At 31.4% G+C, this 23,887-nt stretch overlaps 1 protein-coding gene across 10 annotated transcripts in view; it reads left to right on the forward strand.

Moving 5' to 3' along the window:
• Window positions 1-2,634: 2,634 nt before the first annotated feature.
• LOC139513765 (polypeptide N-acetylgalactosaminyltransferase 13-like) overlaps window positions 2,635-23,887 on the forward strand; it is a 31,289-nt gene continuing 10,036 nt past the window's right edge. Inside the window, exons 1-14 of one of the 10 annotated variants that reach the window (XM_071302549.1) lie at window positions 2,646-2,722; window positions 5,954-6,218; window positions 6,972-7,037; window positions 10,576-10,744; window positions 11,056-11,222; window positions 12,139-12,159; window positions 13,867-13,971; window positions 14,848-14,950; window positions 17,904-18,074; window positions 19,543-19,660; window positions 20,385-20,565; window positions 21,082-21,221; window positions 21,834-21,932; window positions 22,910-23,044. In XM_071302549.1, coding sequence (XP_071158650.1) covers window positions 6,017-6,218; window positions 6,972-7,037; window positions 10,576-10,744; window positions 11,056-11,222; window positions 12,139-12,159; window positions 13,867-13,971; window positions 14,848-14,950; window positions 17,904-18,074; window positions 19,543-19,660; window positions 20,385-20,565; window positions 21,082-21,221; window positions 21,834-21,932; window positions 22,910-23,044 — 1,677 coding nt within the window. In that variant the 5' untranslated portion in view covers window positions 2,646-2,722; window positions 5,954-6,016. Of the gene's footprint in view, window positions 2,723-5,953; window positions 6,219-6,971; window positions 7,038-10,575; window positions 10,745-11,055; window positions 11,223-12,138; window positions 12,160-13,866; window positions 13,972-14,847; window positions 14,951-17,903; window positions 18,075-19,542; window positions 19,661-20,384; window positions 20,566-21,081; window positions 21,222-21,833; window positions 21,933-22,909; window positions 23,045-23,608; window positions 23,735-23,887 lie in introns of all 10 variants that reach the window. The other 9 variants (XM_071302550.1, XM_071302553.1, XM_071302551.1 and 6 more) reach the window with 9 other exon arrangements.

Here is a 23,887-nt window from a genome sequence, read left to right on the forward strand (position 1 = left end):
AGCAAAAAGAAGTCTGTCCTAAATTAGTGATCAATAAATATACACATCTATAAACTTTTGTCCTTTAAATTGTGGTACTTTATTGCAAAATCTGTATTCATGCAGTGCATGCATATCTGATTTTTTATCAGGTTATTAAACAAGATAAATATTATAATGTTATATAAATCGATAGCGTCCTCCATTCAAAATTCATTTAATATATATATATTATATAACAATTATATAGAAAGTACAAAATGTAACCTCATATTACGAAAGTTTTTTATTTCAAACACATGATGCGGCATCCCATCATTGTAAGGCCATATAAATTTGTAAAAGTAACACATTCAGCAATTAAGTTTAGAAACTAAAATATAAACGTTACACAAATCTTTTCAAACTAACCCATAAGATTAGAAAAAGCTGTCGTAATCTATATAAATATGTTTGTTATATGTTGTAATCACATGTACATTTGTACATGCGGGGGTTTAACTTAAAAGTAATATACTGCTTTTAACTAGTAAATCTGACGATTACCTGAAAAATTCTCAACTGGATCATACCAATGCAAAGCTCTAGGGGTTGGCATAAATAACATCGATGATGATTCAATGTACAAATGTAGGTGACCAAAGGAGTTGAGTTAGTGGCGTTATGAGTCGTGAATCCAGTCCAGTCTGGTAACCCATCTGTAAAAACTAGTGTGTCCTTGTTGTCCAAGTCTCTGGTCCAACTGTTCCAACCCTTGGCCGTGTTCTGTGGCCGAGCAAGGTCTCTAACTGATTTACCCAACATTGTGCTACAACTCAACAAAAAGTAAATATTAGTTCCACCATTCTACATAGCATTGACATAAGAAAATCAAATGACTGTACAAAGAAACAATAACAATTAAAAATTATGTATACTCATACATGTAGTTGTGTCGATAATAGTTACAATAATTTAAAAAAATTTAATTCAAAATTAGTATATACACAATGTATACAGATTTATATATTTATTTAACTTAAATCCATAGTCAGTTGATAGTAACATACATGTAGTGTAATATTAGTATATAATTGAGTTATTACAACAATAATTCAAGCTGTGGCCTGTTTACATATGGCTAAATTCTTGATTTAACTGAACTATTCATACCATATCGACCTAGTCTAGGCTAGAGAGTAGTAGCAACTAAAAAATGTATACATGACACTGATGAACGCCTCTGGACAATTTTTAGTACACAAATGTGTAGGTACACGCAAAATTTATAGCCGGATATATACAGATAATGATAATATTTGCTTAAATCCACCAGCAAGCTAACATTTAGCAATGATTTCTTTTGGCTACTGCTTCTTAACTCCGGGTATCGTCTCTGTTCAAGATTTCCAAGATTTTTGTTTATTTGTATCGAAAGTTGAACTTCCGGTTACGAACCTGGGTCCTTCGCCCCAAAGAGTACGTCCCTTTTACGTTCATATCCTTTCATGGAATATTTGCTATAAAAGATCTAGATACACAATTACCGATGTATACCCTCTTAAGGAAAATTTACTTTTAATTCGGAAGTTTTCGGGAGTTCATTAAATACACGTTACTAACCTGCATGATCTGTTACACCGCAAAACACAATTTGTTAGGCTTACCCATAGGCAGTAGACGATCTGTCAATACTCAATTTCAATAGTATAAGATATGGGGAAAAGGTAATATATAAAAAAAAATTAAACTAAAAACAGAGACATATATGTCTCTGCTAAAAACAAATTAAACTCGTCGTGCATCTAATTTATGTAGAAATATACAATGACGCATGGTAAACATGATAATCATTATAGTCTGCAAATCTTAGGACAATGTTGCATCTAATTACTCACACTTGTAAAAATTAAATAATTATGAAAATGAAAACGAATAATCCATTCATGGGACCAATTTCTCATTCAGTCGTTGCATGTGCTCTCCACGTGGCGATGCAATATGGTTAAAAAATGGACCGATAAAACGAATTCTTTCTAAGATTAGTACTTCTAATAAACATTAGAAGCATGAGTCAGTTTATAACCATACAAATTCTTACAGTAGTTTACTTTATCATTTCAATTTTCAAGTTTACCGCTTACAAAATTTAAACAGCTTGCTTGCTGCGAGGAAATTCTAAAAAGGACTAAATGACGTCACAGAATATATCGTCACACATGTTGGGTAAATCTAAAACATGAAACACAATCCGTGAGTGGCCCCGGCGATAACTGAATTTAAGTCTATTAACTTAAATTCTATTGAAGCTGAAAAAATGGGATGATAACATTTATCTTATCTTATATCTTTATTGCTTACGATACGGTATTGATTTTTCTAATTATTGAAGGCCGTTATGTGACATAAACTTGCATTGACTGACGTCATTTGCTGTCTAGTAAATAGTTACCTCAGCATTTGCAATCATTGCCCTATATTAGTGGTACGTTGTGGTGTAATGTTACCTTACTTTAATCAGTGGTGTTGTATGTATATACACAAAAAATGAACTGAAATTAACTAGCGTTTAGAAATCCGAGTATTAAGTTGATATAGATTTTTAAAATCTTGTATAAAATGAATGTTTTTTATTTTTATTTTATATATAATTTTGAGATATATTAACTGCAGATTACGAACAATAAATCGTCACTTCCTGTTTAGAAGTCGAACCGCGGACGTGGAAAAAATACGTCCGCATAAACTTAATGATTGGTTTGTTGTAAGTTAAGATAGTAAATTCTCAACTTTTTGTTTTGTTCCTTTTAAGCATTAAAAATGCATTGAAAGCATAAGCTTGGTTAACAGAGAGCCTAACATACACGAATACATCAACAAAATAACCAAGAATTCAGTCTTCACTGATCTCTGCCGTTCGCACCGGGTAGATATTCAAAGCATGCATGTTCCTTGAAGAGAGGCTAGTGCTCTCGATGAGCTGTTTAAAACAATTGGTTTATAACTCATCTATTTATTGGTTGATATCAAATAAAAATGCAGGAATTGGTTACAATTACCTATATTTTCAAGCAAATTTCCCATGTAACTAATTGTCCTGGGGCTCAGCTGAACCTAACATACATGAATACATCAACTTAATAACCAAGACTTCACTGATCTTTTCAGCGATTTCCATTCCACCGGGTAGATATTCAAAGCATATGTTTTCCTTGAAGAGATTCCTGTGCCCCTGATGAGCTGTTGAAAACAATAGACAACTTTCCAGTTCAATGCATTCCCATCAAAAACTTTGGTTTTAGTGAACATCATTCATGCATTTAGGGACATCAACACTTCTGACCTGTTCCCATGTTGAGTGAGAGGTTGGAAAAACTATGATGCTATATTGCCCAAATTAGTCTGCAAATTCAATTCTCATAACTAACAATCAGCACTGCTCTCATTAGGGAATTCATAATAGTCCTTGAATAACTGGGCATTATCGTGATATATGGACTGCCCTCAGGACAGTGGTATTGACTAAGATAGTGATAATGACTGAGCCGAAGGCGAGGCCAGTATCGCTGTCACAGTCAATACCACTGTCCTACGGGTAGTCCATATATCATGATAATGACCAGTTATTCAAGAACTATTATGTTTAAGGGTGCTATAAACAGTTTCGTACTAAAAACTAGGGGTATTTCCCCAGTGAGATTTACATACTGATGGAATTCCCTGCTATTTATATACCACTAAATGAAAAAGTTGATTGTTTTTTATGTTCAATGTGAAAAACATATATTGAATTTCAATTAAAATGCCACTTTTGTCAAGATTTAAAAAAAAAAAAATGTTTTTGTGACTTCCTACTATATGGGAGGCAACTCCATAAACAGCTGATTTTCACCTGTTGCAAAAAGCACTTTGATTTGTCAGGTAAGATAGCTCCTTTCGGAGCAGGCGAACGTAGGCTGAAACTACATTTTCTTAAATCAGCCGGATAAGCTCTTCGAAATGCATATTATAAGAAATCTCAAATATATGCACAGGTTACTGATCCGTGTGTCCAAAAGTGGTCTGTTTTTAAGGTTTTTTAGGGGGAAAATGCCTAATTTCCAGCTGATAAGTTGTACCAATTTGCATGTTTAAACAAGAGATGTTGGATTTTTTTTTATTTATTCAGAAAGTTCATAGAATTATCTTTCCATTGATGTATAGATATCTATATAACTATGAATATCTGACTTCTGCATGATGGGTCCACTATTACATGCCCTGTTACAGAATGACGTCACGTAAAAAACTGTTGATTGCACCCTTAAGGGACAAATACAAAATATTAGTGATGTTTTAGCATAGAAATGTGTTTGCGAATGGAGTAAAATAATTCTGAAAAATATTGTACGGCATGTATACATTAATTTAAAAGCATCAGTTTGGTATATTTAATGCAAATATTACAGATTTGTACATAGCAACCAGATATAAGAAAACCAGACTCTGTGCGAATATTGAAGTTTTTTAATTTTTTGCGACGTCATGATATTTTTATTCAATCTCTCATATATTTGGAACCAAAAGTTGCATATGAAAAGTGTAGATTTTTTCTACTTTGACCTTTACTCCTGATCAGTGTTACATAAAGTTTTATTCATTATAATATATATTTGGTACTTTTTATAGTCAAAAAGGTACACATGCCATTCCTAAGAAAAACACTATTTCAATATTTTCTCAACTCAGCTATAACTTAGTTCATATAGTACTAGGAACAAAATCTATTTAAAGTAACTTTATTCATGCCTATTTTATAGTTTTTATTCTATTTATTTAAAAGAAACCCTATTTTATGATTTATTTTCTTTGTAAAACTGATGAAAATGTGATACAGGAAATGTTTGGGATTTGCCAGTTAAACTGTTTGCCACTGGCCAATATGCCACTACCGCGCGACATAAAAAAAGAGCTGTAGTTTCACTATTTGTGGTCACAATCCTTAAAGTAAGACATCATTTTAATCGGTATAGTGTAGAGATTCAGAAAAGCTGAGAATTTTTTATATATCGCATACAAGGTTTTGCTTAAGGGTGCTATAAACAGTTTCGTACTAAAAACTAGGGGTATTTCCCCAGTGAGATTTACATACTGATGGAATTCCCTGCTATTTATATACCACTAAATGAAAAAGTTGATTGTTTTTTATGTTCAATGTGAAAAACATATATTGAATTTCAATTAAAATGCCACTTTTGTCAAGATTTTAAAAAAAAAAAATGTTTTTGTGACTTCCTACTATATGGGAGGCAACTCCATAAACAGCTGATTTTCACCTGTTGCAAAAAGCACTTTGATTTGTCAGGTAAGATAGCTCCTTTCGGAGCAGGCGAACGTAGGCTGAAACTACATTTTCTTAAATCAGCCGGATAAGCTCTTCGAAATGCATATTATAAGAAATCTCAAATATATGCACAGGTTACTGATCCGTGTGTCCAAAAGTGGTCTGTTTTTAAGGTTTTTTAGGGGGAAAATGCCTAATTTCCAGCTGATAAGTTGTACCAATTTGCATGTTTAAACAAGAGATGTTGGATTTTTTTTTATTTATTCAGAAAGTTCATAGAATTATCTTTCCATTGATGTATAGATATCTATATAACTATGAATATCTGACTTCTGCATGATGGGTCCACTATTACATGCCCTGTTACAGAATGACGTCACGTAAAAAACTGTTGATTGCACCCTAAATCATTGAGGAAACCATGTTTTTGAAAGTTCTCATTAATTCAAAATGTCCAAAGCAAACTCAAGTAGTTGCACGATTTCTATGGCAGAGAGTGAAGACTAGTTGTAGTAATACTGCCGTTCATTTGAGTGCAATTTTTCAGTATATGAATACATGTATATATGACAATTGTTGTTGCAGGTTAAGAAATTGAAAGAACAATTGGTATTCATGTACTAGATTAAATGCTTCAGTTGAAATCACAATGAATTAGACTTTCTTTTGTAGGTCAATATGACATGAGGTTATAACTTGAAATAATAACCAAGCTAACAGACCTTAATATTCAGAATGATGATCAGTAACAGAAAACTACAGTATTGTAAAATCATCTTGGCCACATCACTGGTGTGGTTCCTGATAGATGTCATTCTACTCATGTATTACACTGACTGTGCTGCAATGGGAAACTCTAGTGATTGTAATAATAAAGACAATACAAAACAACACAAAAAAGAAGAAAAAGGATTTTTTGAAAAAATTCTGCCTAAAAGTATGTAAATTTATGTGCTTGCATGTACATGTACCATGTTTACTTGTAGTCAATAGATGAGTTGTTGCTGTACATGTAAATGTATTTGTTGGTTTTCATATTTTGAAAGTTAGTTGTTAGATTTAGTTTTTTTTTAGAAATGAGATTTTGGTTTTATGTATTTCCAGATGCTAATCATATAACATGTATAATGAACATATGATGTACAGTATGTATAAATCATAAAAATCAAATGTGTGACATTGATTTATTATTTGAAATTCATAATCATCATGATCTTAAGTAGTGGTTCAACCTCCAAACAGAAATCTAATCTTTGAAAAGGCTTCTGCAGCAGATTATGTACCCTCCTTTGTCCTGATCATGATTTATTTTAACAGTCTGCACGGTTAGCTACTAGTCCGGTGCCCCAGACTAGTAAAATTTCATTCGGACTAGTAAGTTTTTGAAAAACTTTGTTTGGACCAATAAGAAAAATGTCAGAATATTGGTCTTCGGACTAGTAGTTGAAAAAGTTTTTGGTGCAGACTGAATTATTTACACCAGTATTTACATTATTTAGTAGGAATTAAACAATTTTACTATTCATGCTATTTATGCAATTTCTGGGAATTTGAGGGGTGAGGTAATGGCTTTTGTACATGTACTACAACCACGATTAAGTTTTATTTTCTACTGGGTAAATATATATACAAACATTTGCAAGTCATTCAGAAAATGAAATGTTTGTCTTTGTCCAATTCATATTTTCAGAACCAGAAATTAAATCTTTTGAAGCAAGAAGCATTTGGATTTCTCCTTTACCGGAGAAAAAACAACGTAGGTACCCCAAGCAAGGTGGCTTAAGCATGTTGGAAGTAACAATTATTGTGCTCCCTTATGGTGATGGGTGTGGTGTATTATTTATGTAGGGAATTTAGAGAAACGTGACCAAAATAAAAAATCAGCTGTTTTAAGGATTTTTATAATTACATTATATATTAATTGCTATTTTGTATTCTCCAACACTTGACCAGAGATTTTGTGACGTCAGATTTATTTACAGCACACAGCTCTGAGCTGTGTAGAAATGACATGTGATGTTTTCTTCGGAAGAAAAATTAAAAGACAAATACATGTAATAATAAGATGTTAATTTGGTAATGCTTATGAGGGGACCTTACATGGTTTTGCTAAACTGAGGGTATGATGAGGCCCTTTTGCTCCTTGAAATAGAATATCACTAAGTACAATAAATTTATCAAATAATATCCAGCATTCATGAGTTGACATTAATATACACAATTCTCCATTTTAATACTCAATTATTTGAATTTTGTCTTACATATTTGTTTAAGGCATTTTGTCACACTTACAAAAACTGTCAAAATATCCATCCTTGTTTTTATACGACCGCAAAAATTGGAAAAATTTTTGGTCGTATATTGGTATCACGTTGGCGTCGTCGTCGTCCGAATACTTTTAGTTTTCGCACTCTAGCTTTAGAAAAAGTAAATAGAAATCTATGAAATTTTAACACAAGGTTTATGACCACAAAAGGAAGGTTGGGATTGATTTTAGGAGTTTTTGTCCCAACATTTTTAGGAATTAGGGGCCAAAAAGGGCCCAAATAAGCATTTTCTTGGTTTTCATACTATAACTTTAGTTTAAGTAAATAGAAATCTATGAAATTTTGACACAAGGTTAATGACCACAAAAGTTAGGATTGATTTTGGGAGTTTTGGTTCCAACAATTTAGGATTAAGGGGCCAAAAAAGGGTCCAAATAAGCATTATTCTTGGTTTTCGCACAATAACTTTAGTATAAGTAAATAGAAATCAATGAAATTTAAACACAAGGTTTATGACCACAAAAGGAAGGTTGGGATTGAATTTGGGAGTTGAGGTCCCAATAGTTTAGGAATTAGGGGCCAAAAAAGGGCCCAAATAAGCATTATTCTTGTTTTTTGCACCATAACTTTAGTAGAAGTACCCGGTAAATAGAAATCTATGAAATTTAAACACAAGGTTTATGACCATAAAAGGAAGGTTGGGTTTGATTTTTGGAGTTTTGGTCCCAACAGTTTAGGAATAAGGGGCCCAAAGGGTCCAAAATTAAACTTAGTTTGATTTTAACAAAAATTGAATTTTTGGGCTTTTTTGATATGCTGAATCTGAACATGTACTTAGATTTTTTGTTATGGGCCCAGTTTTCAAGTTGGTTCAAATCAAGATCCAAAATCATTATATTAAGTATTGTGCAATAGCAAGAAATTTTCGATTTAGACAGTATTCAGCAAAAGCAAGAAATCTTCAATTGCACAGTATTGTTCAATAGCAAGAAATATTCAATTGCACAGTATTGCACAATAGCAAGAAATCTTCAATTGCACAGTATTGTGCAATAGCAAATATTTTCAATTGCACAATAGCAAGAAATATCTAATTGCACAATATAATTGCACAATATTGTGCAATAGCAAGAAATTTTCAATTGGAGTTATCTTTTGTTGTCCAGAATAGCAGTCTGCACGGTTAGCCACTAGTCCAATGCCCTAGACTAGTAAAATTTCATTCGGGCTAGTAAGTATTTGCAAAACTTTGTTTGGACCAAGAAGAAAAATGTCGGAATATTGGTCTTCGGACTAGTAGTTTTTGGTGCAGACTGTTACAGTGTAATAGTAGTTGAATCAACTTAAATCATTGTTTTATACAATATACATGTACAATGTATATTCACTTTTACTACCAACTGATAAATTAAAACAATCTTTACCATTCAGTGATAACAAGCACTTTATTTTACATTTTAATATTTTATGATGTATTTAAATAATTAGTTTTTGTTGCAAACTCCATTAGAAATTTGAATTGAGATTAGTTTTGGAAAAAGGGAAAGGGGGATGTGAAAAAAAAAATGGGGGGGGGGGGGGGGTTAAATTTTTCTCATTTCAGATTTCATAAATAAAAAGAAAATTTCTTCAAACATTTTTTTGAGAGGATTAATATTCAACAGCATAGTCAGAATTGCTCAAAGGCAAAAAAAAATATTTTAAGTTCATTAGACCAAATTCATTCTGTGTCAGAAACCTATGCTGTGTCAACTATTTAATCACAATCCAAATTTAGAGCTGAATCCAGCTTGAATGTTGTGTCCATACTTGCCCCAACTGTTCAAGGTTCAACCTCTGTGGTCGTATAAAGCTGCACCCTGCAGAGCATCTGGTTAAATTATATTTTGACATATTGAGATACCATGTTATTGATACATGTATGATAGTCTGCACCCAAATCTTTTTCTGAAAATATTACTCCTTACCCAATATTCTAACATTTTTTATGCCCCACCTACGATAGTAGAGGGGCATTATGTTTTCTGGTCTGTGCGTTCGTTCGTTCGTTCGTCCGTCTGTCCCGCTTCAGGTTAAAGTTTTTGGTCAAGGTAGTTTTTGATGAAGTTGAAGTCCAATCGACTTCAAACTTGCCGTTGGTACACATGTTCCCTATGATATGATCTTTCTAATTTTAATGCCAAATTAGAGATTTTACCCCAATTTCACGGTCCACTGAACATAGAAAATGATAGTGCGAGTGGGGCATTCGTGTACTGAGGACACATTCTTGTTTGTTATGTGTCTAATCAAATTTTTGCAAAAACTTACTACCGGTACTCTGAATAAAATTTAATAGTCTGGGACATCGGACTAGTGGCAAATGTTGCAGACTGTTTAAGTACATGTATAAGCTTTTCCTAACAAGATTTTTGCTGCTGCGTTTTATTAGTCATGAATATAATTATAAGTCATCACTCATGTAAGTTTTTATAGAAAGATATCTTTTTGCTTGAGGTACAAGTAATTGCTCAAAATTTACATTTGTTTCGATCGATAAATTCAACTGAGAAAAAATGTGTAAATGGTTACTTTGGTCATATATTCAAATCATAAATGACAATCTGCTATTATCATGATTATCATTTAGATCACTAAAGTGAGAATTGATGATTTATTTTTTTCACGATTTCAGGGACCAAATTCTGGCTATTATCATACCTCTCCTTTTAGTGTAGTACTGCTAGATCATGTAGATAATAATACATTTTTTATAATTTCCAAATTTAGATATGTTTAGCTAAGCTACTGCAAAATTTGGTAATCGCTGTACAACAATATTGTATTAATCACTGAATCATTATTAAAATACAACTAAACTGTTTCTTTATTTAAACATCCTTTAAATAACTGATATAACATAGCTATATGCAGGGCTTATTTATTAAAATCCCTTCTTTTGTGAAGCTAAGGAAAATCACTTATATCCACATATACTAATATAGATATGAAGAAAATGAACACTTTATCCTGATTATATTTTGTCAGATATATTGAGGCGGAACCCAACAGGACCAGGAGAGATGGGTAAAGCTGTGGTTATACCTCAAGATAAGCAGGCAGAATCAAAGGAGAAGTTTAAAATTAATCAGTTTAATTTACTTGCCAGTGACATGATGTCATTAAATAGAAGTTTACCTGATTATAGAATGGACGGGTAAGTCATCCAGGCAATAGTTTGTGTCTTACCTGTGATAGGAAAGGTTAATTGCTATAAATGTGTAGTGTTAATTGACATCTTCTGAGACTTATCTGTAAAGTTTGTGAGTGCAAAGTCTGGATTTCCCCAACAATAACGTCTAGAAAAAAGTGTTAAATACTTGGTAATTTTGAATGAACATTTGCATTTTTTTTTTCTTTAAATATCTTTTATGGAAATTAAACCCAGAGCTTCATTCAATGTTTAAGTATAACAAAAAAATGACAAAATCACAGTGTAAAAGTAATTTCAAACATTTGTATTTTCAGTTGTAAAAGAAAGTCCTATCCTACAGGTTTACCGAAAACAAGTGTAGTAATAGTTTTCCACAATGAGGCTTGGTCAACGTTACTACGTACTGTACACAGTATTATAAACAGATCTCCAATAGAATATTTAGAAGAAATAATACTGGTGGATGATGCCAGTGAAAGAGGTAAATAGTCTTGTTGTCTGTTAGCACCAAAGTCATAATAAGTGTTGTTATAAGACTCTCTACAAAGTCATAATAGTTTAGCCTTCTCTGGTTATGGTAATAAGAGAAATATGCTGCTTTAAGATGACATTATTTTTCTGAGCTGATTGAGTTCAAATTTTTGTAGTTTTTAGCAGCCATTTGGCAAAAAAATGTATGTGTTCAGTTTATGAATTACAAATATTTAAGAAAAGTTGGCTATAAATTTTATACAGGCTGGATTTTTGTTGAATATTCTTGAAAGAGATTTAATTGTACATTTGTGAATTAACAGTAGACAAATTGTTAACATTCTACCTTAATTAGTCACAAATATTGCAGCCCACAGCCATTTGAGACTTTGACCCTTTTTTAAAAATTTCAAAATATTGAATCAAGAAATCAGTGTTTCATAGCCTGCTGTATACTGAGCATCTATATAAAGTAAGGTGTTGAATATTGACAAATATAATGATACATGTACATCAAAGAAATATATCCATTCTGCTTTAAAAGTCACAACATTTTTGTTCAAAGCATACCTTTCTAAGAAAATTTGACATGGTAGTCTATTATTTGATAATAAAAATTCTGAAAAAAACAATGTTTTGCATTATGAAAGTGAGAGTATACAAAAAGACTGACTTTGTTAAGAATTAATTTTAAATTTCATGATTAACATCTCTAGACGATATGTTAATTTTGATCTCCAGCATAATTCAAAATAGAGCTGGCATTGCAAATTCAGTTGTAATATCCAGCATATATCCTTCATGTTTTATTGGAATAAAAGCACGACTTTGTTTAAACACATGACAAGCTACAGGAGAGCATCATATAAGCTTAAGAATATTGAAACAATTTACAAGATTTGCAAGAAAGAATTATAATATTATAGATAACACAAAGGCTCATATGGGTAAGTAGTGAGGTTTATAATGCCATTGTTTATTTCTTAGAGGTGATATAGGGTTAGAATTATATACCGAGAAGTTTGCTTGTATTAACCATACACACATATTTATTATACATAAACTAGTTATATGCTAAAGTTTGTCATTATTCCAATACTTTATATCACATTTGTCAGCCATTCTATTTTAACTCGGAATGGTACCGGTAAACAAAATGACTTGTTTACTTTTTTAATAGTTTTTGAAAGATAGCTATTTTAATAGTCATTATAGAATAAGGTTTTGTTTGGTTTGACGTACACCTTATCATGCTTTTCACGTGATAACCCCCTGTGTGCTGCTTTAAGTGGCTCTATAGATTTCTCTGTTTGCTTTGAGAAACTTCCAGTGTGAAGCACCTGTGTTCAGCCTGAGCCAAGCATAGATAAACACTCATTCACTTCGGAATCACAGATTACAGTTGAATATCTTTGTTATTTTTAAATTTGATTTTGTTGGACGTAAATGTTTGTTTTCCATTTCACAATGAACTGCTTATGGTCCCGATTTTGATTTAAATTGTGTTCTAATTGAAAGCATGCATTTTTTACTCTTTGTTATGGAATTTTTGTTTTTTTAATTTTTATTGATTTTTTTAACTTTACGATGAATTTGAAAGTTTATAAGGAATGTATTTTATAAAATTCTAACAAATATATATAAATGATTAATAATTTTGTACAGACCTTAGACATTTCTGATTATTATAGATAAATAGTCCATCCTTATAGACAATGGAAACCTAGAAAAATCTGATATTCACTAATTAACATATATATATTAAATAGGTTAGTTATTGATACTGATTGTATTAAGTTATTGGTACTAATTGTATTAAGTTATTGGTACTAATTGTATGTAGTTATTGGTACTAATTTTAGATTTTATCCCGTGTGGGTTTTAGCTACTAATAATAACACAGTGGGTGCTTATGGTGTTTCACATTTCCCGTTTGTTCTCTGCACAAATTATTTTGTTTTATGGTAATAATGAGAAATACTGTGAGGTTTATTACTAGCTTATTGTTATTTATCATATAATACAGAGTTATTTAAAACAGGTTAAAAAATATGTATGGCTGATTTAAAAGTTAATGGTCAAGTTCCACTTTTTTTTAATATTTTTTGTGTTGTCTGTGACAGATTGTTAGACATAGGGAGGACTGTTAATAAGGCAGTGGTGTAAACTAATTTTTTTTTTTTTTTAAGTTTTCGGTGTAAGGAGGGAAAATCCTTGATACTTCTAACTTTGTAAATGTGCTGAAGCCTTAATTTCCATCAGTCATGTCAGTCATTTGTCCATTGTCCTTTACCTCATTTCATGGTTCAGTGACTGCTTGTTTTTATTAAATGAGCGATGATCAACTATTTATTGCTAAGCATTTTACCCCTTAGAAATATACTTTAAATGGAAACCTTCAATATAAGACCTCTCAAGCCTACATTCATGACATTCCTTATAGGATTTTTATGAAAAACTTATAAAAATAAAAGATGAAAATATAATGAAGTTATGTTATTGGATTGGCAGGGGGCATTTTAAGGCTTTTTATTCTATTTACAATACAAATGAAGTAAATGAAATATCTGACAGTTTCAATTCTACTGTCTGAATAGGATCAAGACTTCAGACTCATAAAAATAAATGTAATATGTTATGTTACTTTTTTATAGAGCATTTAGGACAACAGTTAGATGACTATGTAGCAAAATTACCAGTAAGGACTTATGTTTTAAGATCAGAATCAAGAACTGGTTTAATAAGAGCCAGATTGAAAGGTTAGTTTTACTGTAGTTGATTTATGTAATACACAGGGTCTAAAGAAAATAATGAAAAATAAAGGGTTTTCTAAAACAGGTCAGATATTGTACTATTTCTCTTCTTAAATGACACCTTAAATTTATTTGTGAAAAATAATGGTGTTCATGTACCTGAAAGCTTTCAAAATAATGTATTATTTTTGCATGTTATACATCATGCATGTTCACCTGTCAGAAGTATTTACACAAAGTAAAACGGTAATAAGAATTACTACAATAAGAGGATGCATAACATGCATGTGCATAGATTTCAGGTACAAATATTAAAAAAGATGTGGTATGATTGCCAATGAGACAACTCTTCACAAGAGACCAAATGACACAAAAAATAACTATAGGTCACCGTAGTAAAAGAATGTATTCAGATTCAGTTCTGACATTTATAACTATTTAAAGCTGAGCTTTAAGATAAGTGTGATATTGTATCTTTATTATAGAGATGAAAGCTTAAAGTTGAGACTAAATGTTACACACTTTAAATGTGCAATGTTAGTTAGAAGAACCAAGTTCTTTAAGTAGGGCTTCATATTTTCATGTTAAGTTACCAAATAACTTGCTCTGGTTTCTGATGTTTGCCAAAATTGTCTTGAATACTAAAGTTATAAAATCTAAAAAGTTGAACATGTTGAAGTACAGCTAAATTGTTAAAAAAAATATATATATATATATACAGGCTATTTTCTGTAAGAAATAATTGAATTCTTGGTACATTACACTACTGCTTTTCCTTTAAACAAATGAATTATAAGTGTATACTATATACAACATGAAATTGGTTGCCTATTTACTGTAATGAATGTTTCTGTACAATTTATGTGTATTCCATTTGAACAGGTGCTGCAGCTTCTAAAGGGAAGGTCATTACTTTTCTGGATGCCCATTGTGAATGCACAGAGGGATGGCTTGAACCACTGCTATCAGAAATACACAAAGATAGGTAAGGAAGTCACTAATTCCTAAGTACCAATGACAGATTTAACATGAGTATCCATTCCTTAGTCCTTACAATGGAATATTAATTATAGAAAAAAGTTAAATCACAAAAATACTTAACTCCGAGGAAAATTCAAAAGGAAAAGCTCCTAATCAAATGGCAAATTCAAAAGCACAAACACATCAAACGAAAAGACAACAACTGTCATATTTCTAACTTGGTACAGGAATTTTCTTATGTAGAAAATGGTGGATTAAACCTGGTTTTATAGCACTAAACCTCTCACTTGTATGACAGTCGCATCAAATTCCATTTTATTGACAACGATGCGTGAATAAAACAAACAGACATAAAAGGTAAAATTGTCAAAATAGGGGTACAGGAGTCAACACTGTGAACAAGAAACAAGTGATCAGTGATATCTTTTCTATTACAGAACTGCAGTTGTATGTCCCATAATAGTTGTTATCAGTGATATCTTTTCTGTTACAGAACTGCAGTTGTATTTCCCATAATTGATGTGATCAGTGATATCTTTTCTATTACAGAACTGCAGTTATATGTCCCATAATTGTTGTTATCAGTGATCTCTTTTCTATTACAGAACTGCAGTTGTATGTCCCATAATTGATGTGATCAGTGATATCTTTTCTATTACAGAACTTCAGTTGTATGTCCAATTATTGATGTGATCAGTGATATCTTTTCTATTACAGAACTGCAGTTGTATGTCCCATAATAGTTGTTATCAGTGATATCTTTTCTATTACAGAACTGCAGTTGTATGTCCAATAATTGATGTGATCAGTGATATCTTTTCTATTACAGAACTGCAGTTGTATGTCCAATTATTGATGTGATCAGTGATATCTTTTCTATTACAGAACTGCAGTTGTATGTCCCATAATAGTTGTTATCAGTGATATCTTTTCTATTACAGAACTGCAGTTGTATGTCCCATAATAGTTGTTATCAGTGATATCTTTTTTATTGCAGAACTGCAGTTGTGTGTCCAATTATTGATGTGATCAGTGATGTCTTTTCTATTACAGAACTGCATTTGTATGTCCCATTATTGATGTGATCAGTGATATCTTTTCTATTGCAGAACTGCAGTTGTATGTCCAATTATTGATGTGATCAGTGATATCATTTCTATTACAGAACTGCAATTGTATGTCCAATTATTGATGTGATAAGTGATGTCTTTTCTGTTACAGAACTGCAGTTGTATGTCCAATTATTGATGTGATCAGTGATATCTTTTCTATTACAGAACTGCAATTGTATGTCCAATTATTGATGTGATAAGTGATGTCTTTTCTATTACAGAACTTCAGTTGTATGTCCAATTATTGATGTGATCAGTGATATCTTTTCTATTACAGAACTGCAATTGTATGTCCAATTATTGATGTGATAAGTGATGTCTTTTCTATTACAGAACTTCAGTTGTATGTCCAATTATTGATGTGATCAGTGATATCTTTTCTATTACAGAACTGCAATTGTATGTCCAATTATTGATGTGATAAGTGATGTCTTTTCTATTACAGAACTTCAGTTGTATGTCCAATTATTGATGTGATTAGTGATATCTTTTCTATTACAGAACTGCAGTTGTATGTCCCATTATTGATGTGATGAGTGATATTTTTTTCTTTTACAGAACTGCAATTGTATGTCCAATTATTGATGTGATCAGTGATGTCATTTCTATTACAGAACTGCAGTTATATGTCCAATTATTGCTGTAATTAGTGATATCTTTTCTATTACAGAACTGCAGTTGTATGTCCCATTATTGATGTGATGAGTGATATTTTTTCTTTTACAGAACTGCAATTGTATGTCCAATTATTGATGTGATCAGTGATGTCATTTCTATTACAGAACTGCAGTTATATGTCCAATTATTGCTGTAATTAGTGATATCTTTTCTATTACAGAACTGCAGTTGTATTTCCCTTAATTGATGTGATCAGTGATATCTTTTATATTACAGAACTGCAGTTTTATGTCCCATAATTGATGTGATCAGTGATACCTTTCTTATTACAGACCTGCAGTTGTGTGTCCCATAATTGATGTGATCAGTGATATCTTTCTTATTACAGAACTGCAGTTGTGTGTCCAATAATTGATGTGGTCAGTGATATCTTTTCTATTACAGAACTGCAGTTGTATGTCCCATTATTGATGTGATGAGTGATATTTTTTCTTTTACAGAACTGCAATTGTATGTCCAATTATTGATGTGATCAGTGATGTCATTTCTATTACAGAACTGCAGTTATATGTCCAATTATTGCTGTAATTGGTGATATCTTTTCTATTACAGAACTGCAGTTGTATTTCTCTTAATTGATGTGATCAGTGATATCTTTTATATTACAGAACTGCAGTTTTATGTCCCATAATTGATGTGATCAGTGATACCTTTCTTATTACAGACCTGCAGTTGTGTGTCCCATAATTGATGTGATCAGTGATGTCTTTTCTATTACAGAACTGCAGTTGTGTGTCCAATAATTGATGTGATCAGTGATATCTTTAATATTACAGAACTGCAGTTGTATGTCCCATAATTGATGTGATAGTGATATCTTTTCTATTACAGAACTGCAGTTGTATGTCCAATTATTGATGTGATCAGTGATGTCTTTTCTATTACAGAACTGCAGTTGTATGTCCAATTATTGATGTGATCAGTGATATCTTTTCTATTGCAGAACTGCAGTTGTATGTCCAATTATTGATGTGATCAGTGATGTCTTTTCTATTACAGAACTGCAGTTGTATGTCCAATTATTGATGTGATAAGTGATGTCTTTTCTATTACAGAACTGCAGTTGTATGTCCCTTAATTGATGTGATCAGTGATATCTTTTCTATTACAGAACTGCAATTGTATGTCCCATAATTGATGTGATCAGTGATATCTTTTCTATTACAGAACTGCAGTTGTGTGTCCCATAATTGATGTGATCAGTGATGATACATTTGAATACATTCCTGGATCTGATATGACATGGGGAGGGTTTAATTGGAAATTAAATTTCCGCTGGTACCCAGTTCCTCAGAGAGAGTTAGACAGGAGAGGTGGAGAAAGGAGTAACCCAACAAGGTTTGTTACATATCAAATGAAGATAATCTTCACATAAATTACTGTTATTTTAATTGATTTTTTATGACCCGCCATAGCAGAGGGGCCAGCCATTAAGTTTTACCCTTGTCTGTACATCCCAAAATTGGTTTTTGTTCTTTAACTTTAGTTTGCCTCAACCAAATGTTATGAAACTTATGCACAATGCTAATTACTACAAAACAAAGATCAAGTTTAAATTTTGGTGGCTTTACCCTTATTATAGAGTTATGCCCCTTTATAAATTGAAAAATTGCTGAATTTTTCTTTTCCATTCTTTAAATTAAGTTTGCCTCAACTAAATGTTATGAAACTTATAAACAATGCTTTATACCACAAAACTCAGATCAAATACACATTTACAGTTCTGTAGTTATGTCATGTATGTCCTTTCATAACTTTATATGCAAGGGGGGCATCATCTGTGTCCAATGGACACTTCCCCATTTATTTTAATTTTGAATTAGAAAATCATAAAGAATCCATATGATAATGATGTGGGGGTATATGTCAATAAGATAGTTACCAAATGTCACCCTAAAAATATACAGCAAGATATCAACATTCTATCTTCTCTAAAGCTCTGAATCACACTATGACTTAAAAGTCTTTTGGCAAATCAAAGTTTGAAGTAGAACTTTCAAAAGCAGTAAATTTTTTAAAATCTATAGATGATATTGTCTTTATAGCGTTTTTTTTTTTTTTTTAATAATATTTCAGTTTATTGCACAATTGGTTGTTAACAAATACCCTAAAAGGTACAACTATCCTAAATAGGTTTATCCCTGTGTGTGAATTATCAAATGAACCAGGGGATCCACTAGATCAACTTATTACAAGGTTCAAAAGTGGTTAATAGAATATTACAATCTATATAGTTTACAAAATCTGCATAGCAACAAATCCGGAAAACATAAGTTCTCTCTGTTTACGTTTTTCTACTTATTTTAATTGTATATCATGTGATATAGATGTTTATTATGTATCTCGAACACGTTTATTTTTTTCATTCTTGTATGTTGGAATATTCTAAACTTATTTGGTAAGTTTTAAATTTAATGAAATAAAATTGAAAATGGAAATGGGGAATGTGTCAAAGAGACAACAACTCGACCAAATAAAAAACAACAGCAGAGGGTCACCAACAGGTCTTCAATGTAGCGAGAACTGTTTTGTTTTCTTTAACGATAACTTGTACACGCTACAGAATACTGAAAACTTGAAGCATTATATGAGTATATATCAATCATTGATGACATTCTGATGGTAAGTTAACCTGATCAAAAACATGGATAGCGTTTATTTTAATAGAAAAAATAAATGGATGTTATTATAAATATTGAAGTTGTCAACAAATGTAACTAAAATAGACAGGCTCATTTTATAGTACAAAGATTAACTTGTTTATTGAATCTTTTTATCTGACACTATATTGATATATCTCTTTTAGAACACCTACAATGGCAGGAGGATTATTTTCTATAAGCAGAGACTACTTTTATGAGATAGGATCATATGATGAAGGAATGGACATATGGGGAGGGGAGAATTTAGAAATGTCATTCAGGGTAAGTTGAAACATAGTGATAGGTAAAATTTCCTTATTTAGTAGATTATAGATACACTTTAGAACTGATATACACTCCAAAATATACTGTGCAGGACAAGGAGTAATATCACACTTTTTTTTTAAATGAATGCAAAAAACAGACCAGACCTACTTTTTACTGTGAATGATTTCCAAATAAGTGCTCTTGATAAATGATATTTTATATAGATGCAATAGTAATGAAGTTGATTGCTGTCTGGGGCCTTCTGTCCCTTCAGCATGTTCAGTACGTGCCTATCAAGAACAAGGTGAATATAAAAATAAATCATTTAATATGTGAAGATTATAACATGCCCTTTTCAATATTGGTCCTAGTATCATCCAGAAACTCCCATATATGCCTGATGCTGTAGCCAGGGCCGATATGGGTCGAGGGATGATACCAGGGCCAATAGGGAAAAGATATGTTATAATCTTTTTATCACATATTTAAGTTCTACAGATAAGAGAGAGAAAAAAATCAATTATAACAATTTTATGAAACATAACAGGTAAAATCTTAAACATTTAATCATTACAGTGTAATCAATTGTCGTTAATGCACCAATGAAGTCACAATATTTGAAATCAAGGCACAATAACCAATATACTCTTTTTTGCCCCGTGCAATTTTGAGGTTATTACATATGCAAAACCTAACATATTCGTAACAAATATGTGATATCTGATTATACATTCCCTAGGTATGGATGTGTGGAGGCAAAGTATATATTGTTACCTGTTCCAGAGTGGGTCATGTCTTCCGTAAAACATCTCCATATTCATGGCCAGGGGGTGTGGCTAGAATTATCAATCACAACACACAGAGAATTGTAGAAGTTTGGATGGATGAATATAAAGATTTCTTTTATAAAATTAATCCAGGTATGTTATATGCCAGAATCAGAAACTAATGGCATATGTAGAGCTCAGGTCACTAGTGTGTACCTATTTGGGTCATCCTACACTCTAACATTTTCCTTTCTTCATAAGTCAATCTGTATTTGAGCCTGAATATCCAAATTAAGTTTATATTCAGATACTTACCCAAATGTAAAACAAACCTACATATATATACAAATCTAGCTATGAATAAATTATATCTGACTATAGTGCTGTCAAGATAATACACTCTTCAGTGTGAGAATTGTCTGAACTACAATAATATTCATTCATTTTAAAGGCTTCAAATGTAATTCTTACACTTTTCTCATCTATATAGTTCAGTATTCTTCCAACTAGTACCATGTAACTCGGGTCCGGACACTGCATTGCTCTTGTTTTAGAAAAATTATAATAGTCATTTCATTGCAATGTGCTTCTCATTTATCAATTTACGACAATTATTCATGCATATGCCAAATTATCTTTTTAAACTTGCTATTTTTGTTTAATTTCTAGGTGTTAGAAGTACCAGCTATGGAGATGTGAAAGAAAGACAAAGTATGAGAAAGAGACTACAATGTAAAAGTTTTAGATGGTATCTAGAAAACGTTTACCCTGAGTCACAGTTACCATTAGATTATTTTGCACTGGGAGAGGTTGGTATGAGTAAAGAAGTAATATTTTGTGGGAGTTTTCACATCATGGTTGATAGGGGAAATGTTCTGAAGTGGAATTGAATCTTCATTGTATGGAGATAATTTCAAACATATTTTTTTATGATTCAGTTACAAATTAAATTTGTGGTTCTAAATTGTTCTAAAGTATTATTACTAAATAAAAAGTAAATAGGTGACATACTTGTATATACGAAATAAACACAGAATGGAAACCTTTGTCTGTTTCTTAAAAACCAGGTAAATAAACTGTCAAAATTTGGGAACCTTATGTTATATGTTATTTGCTTGGAATAAAAAACAAAGAGTTAAAACAAATCCAGACTTGTAAATATTTAGAATTTCTAACATGACGTCCTTCAAACGCTTTGAGTACATCAAAAACGATCTAAATATGTTATTGTTAATAGTTTCATCATGTCATTTATTCATTTTGCTCGGTTCTTTTACGCCAGTTTAATAGTGTTTTTTTTTTTTTTTATGGGAATGGCAAATATTTGCCTCCACCTAGAGCACTTCGATCCAAAAGAATTGCCGAATTTGTCCTATTAGAATCAAAAATAATTCATAAGTTAATTCATTTATTTTTTACAGATAAGAAATAAAGCAACTAATAAATGTATAGACAGCATGGGAAGAAAAAGTGGTGAAAAAACAGGACTTGTCCACTGTCATAGCCAAGGAGGAAATCAGGTAAGTGTCTGTTATAGATACAGGGATGGTGTTGGAAGAGAGAGGTTTTTGAAATAATGGATTACATCTGAAAATTAACTTAAATTATAACAAAAGAATATGGGATATATTCTAAATCAATTTTAAAATAGTTTTGCTAAATTTTGGTTAAAGAGAGATAATTCTAGATTGTTCCCATAGTTAACTGAACAAATTATGTTTACATTGGTTGTATAAATTTGAATGCATTCTCTTACTGAGTTAAAATAAATATGATTACTTTCTAAATATTTTGTAATACTGTATATTTAGAAATTATTGCGATGTTTTTATTAGTGCAAAAATGCGACAGGGTTATAATTGCAATAATTTGAACTCACATTTTGAAATTTTTTATATGTATTACACATGATTTTTCTCAATACCTCAAAAAATAAAAATTGCAATTTAGTCTCAAACAACAAAATTGCAATAATATATGCACACAATAATTTCTGAATTTACATAAGTTGCATAGAAATGTTGAATGGATATGATTGTATATTACTATTACTTATGAGGGTTATTGAATCGTTCATTTGGTTTATATCCTTACTTGACCATGTTGTGTAAACAATTGCATTGTTCATAATCGTCCTGTTTACAGAATACTCAGAACCAGGGTATGATTAATGAGTAATACTGTACATTAACAGTTTTGAAGCCACATGATTAAACTTATCCAAAAATAAGGTACTTGTGGGAAAAACATGAAAAGTGCAATAATCTCTTGTCCTGAATTTTCAAAAATAGAAAAATTCTTTTTAGTATTGAAAAAACTATCCTGTCCCAATTTTTAAAACATTAAAAAAATCTGAATTGACAGTATTTGAATCATTTTACTTTCACCCTCTTATGATCATAAAAACTTAAATCTACTGCCATCAGACATGATTTGGATGACTAGTAAGCTTTTGTGTTTAAATATTATATGTTATCTATCATTAACCATATTTCAGATTTTCTCTTATACTAAAAAGAAAGCTTTACAGACTGATGATGTTTGTTTGGATGTGTCAGCCATAGGCGGCCCCGTTAAATTATTTCAGTGTCACGGTTTAGGGGGTAATCAAAAATGGGAATATGATCGACAGGTATAACATTGTTTACTGTTGTTCTCTTATATGTTCTTGTCATGTGGTGATTGATGACCAATTAAAATGCAGTTTTTCAAATGTCACATGTAAATTAATTCTTACTATAAACATCTACTTCTATGCACCTCTGATCATCAACCACTGCTGTGACAATGACATGTTTGACGTTATATATTTATTTCTTAATTTCAGATGGCTGTTTGCATGCTTTGGGTTCCTTTGTATGTGTGTTTGTATAGTTTTATTTGTGGCTTCAGACTAAAAATTTCTACAAATAAAGCATTGATATAAGATTTACAATTTTTTTTTCTGTACCAAATGACATTAAAAACATTAAAAACAACTTATAATAATTACATATTGTATATCAATTACAACTTTAACAATTTTTTGACCAGGTTACATGAAGTAAAAATTACTTATAAGTTTTATAGTAAATACAATGCTTTCATATGTAGGATATTCTAACTGAAGTAACAAATACAAGCCACATATCCTTTGTGTTACTAGGTGTAACTTTTGTTTGATTATAACTTTAGTTCTTTCCTCTCCGCATGTTAGGTTTTCAGCTACACCCAGAATAAACAGCTACGAACAGATGATAACATGTGTGTTGATGTGCAATACTATTCTGTAATGTTGGTAGACTGTGATACCAGTCATGGACAATGGCAATATATAAGACAGGTAGACATGCAATAATCATTATCTCTAGACTACTTTATAAAGCAACATAATTAATTAGGTAGAGTTATTGCTGTTGTATATCCTAGCAAAGCTAATGTACTTCTGTCCTTAAGCACTTGTCAATAGATCTTTTGATATAATATTGAAATTAAG

The sequence above is a fragment of the Mytilus edulis genome, chromosome 2 (genome assembly GCF_963676685.1).
Source record: "Mytilus edulis chromosome 2, xbMytEdul2.2, whole genome shotgun sequence".
NCBI lineage: Eukaryota > Metazoa > Mollusca > Bivalvia > Mytilida > Mytilidae > Mytilus > Mytilus edulis.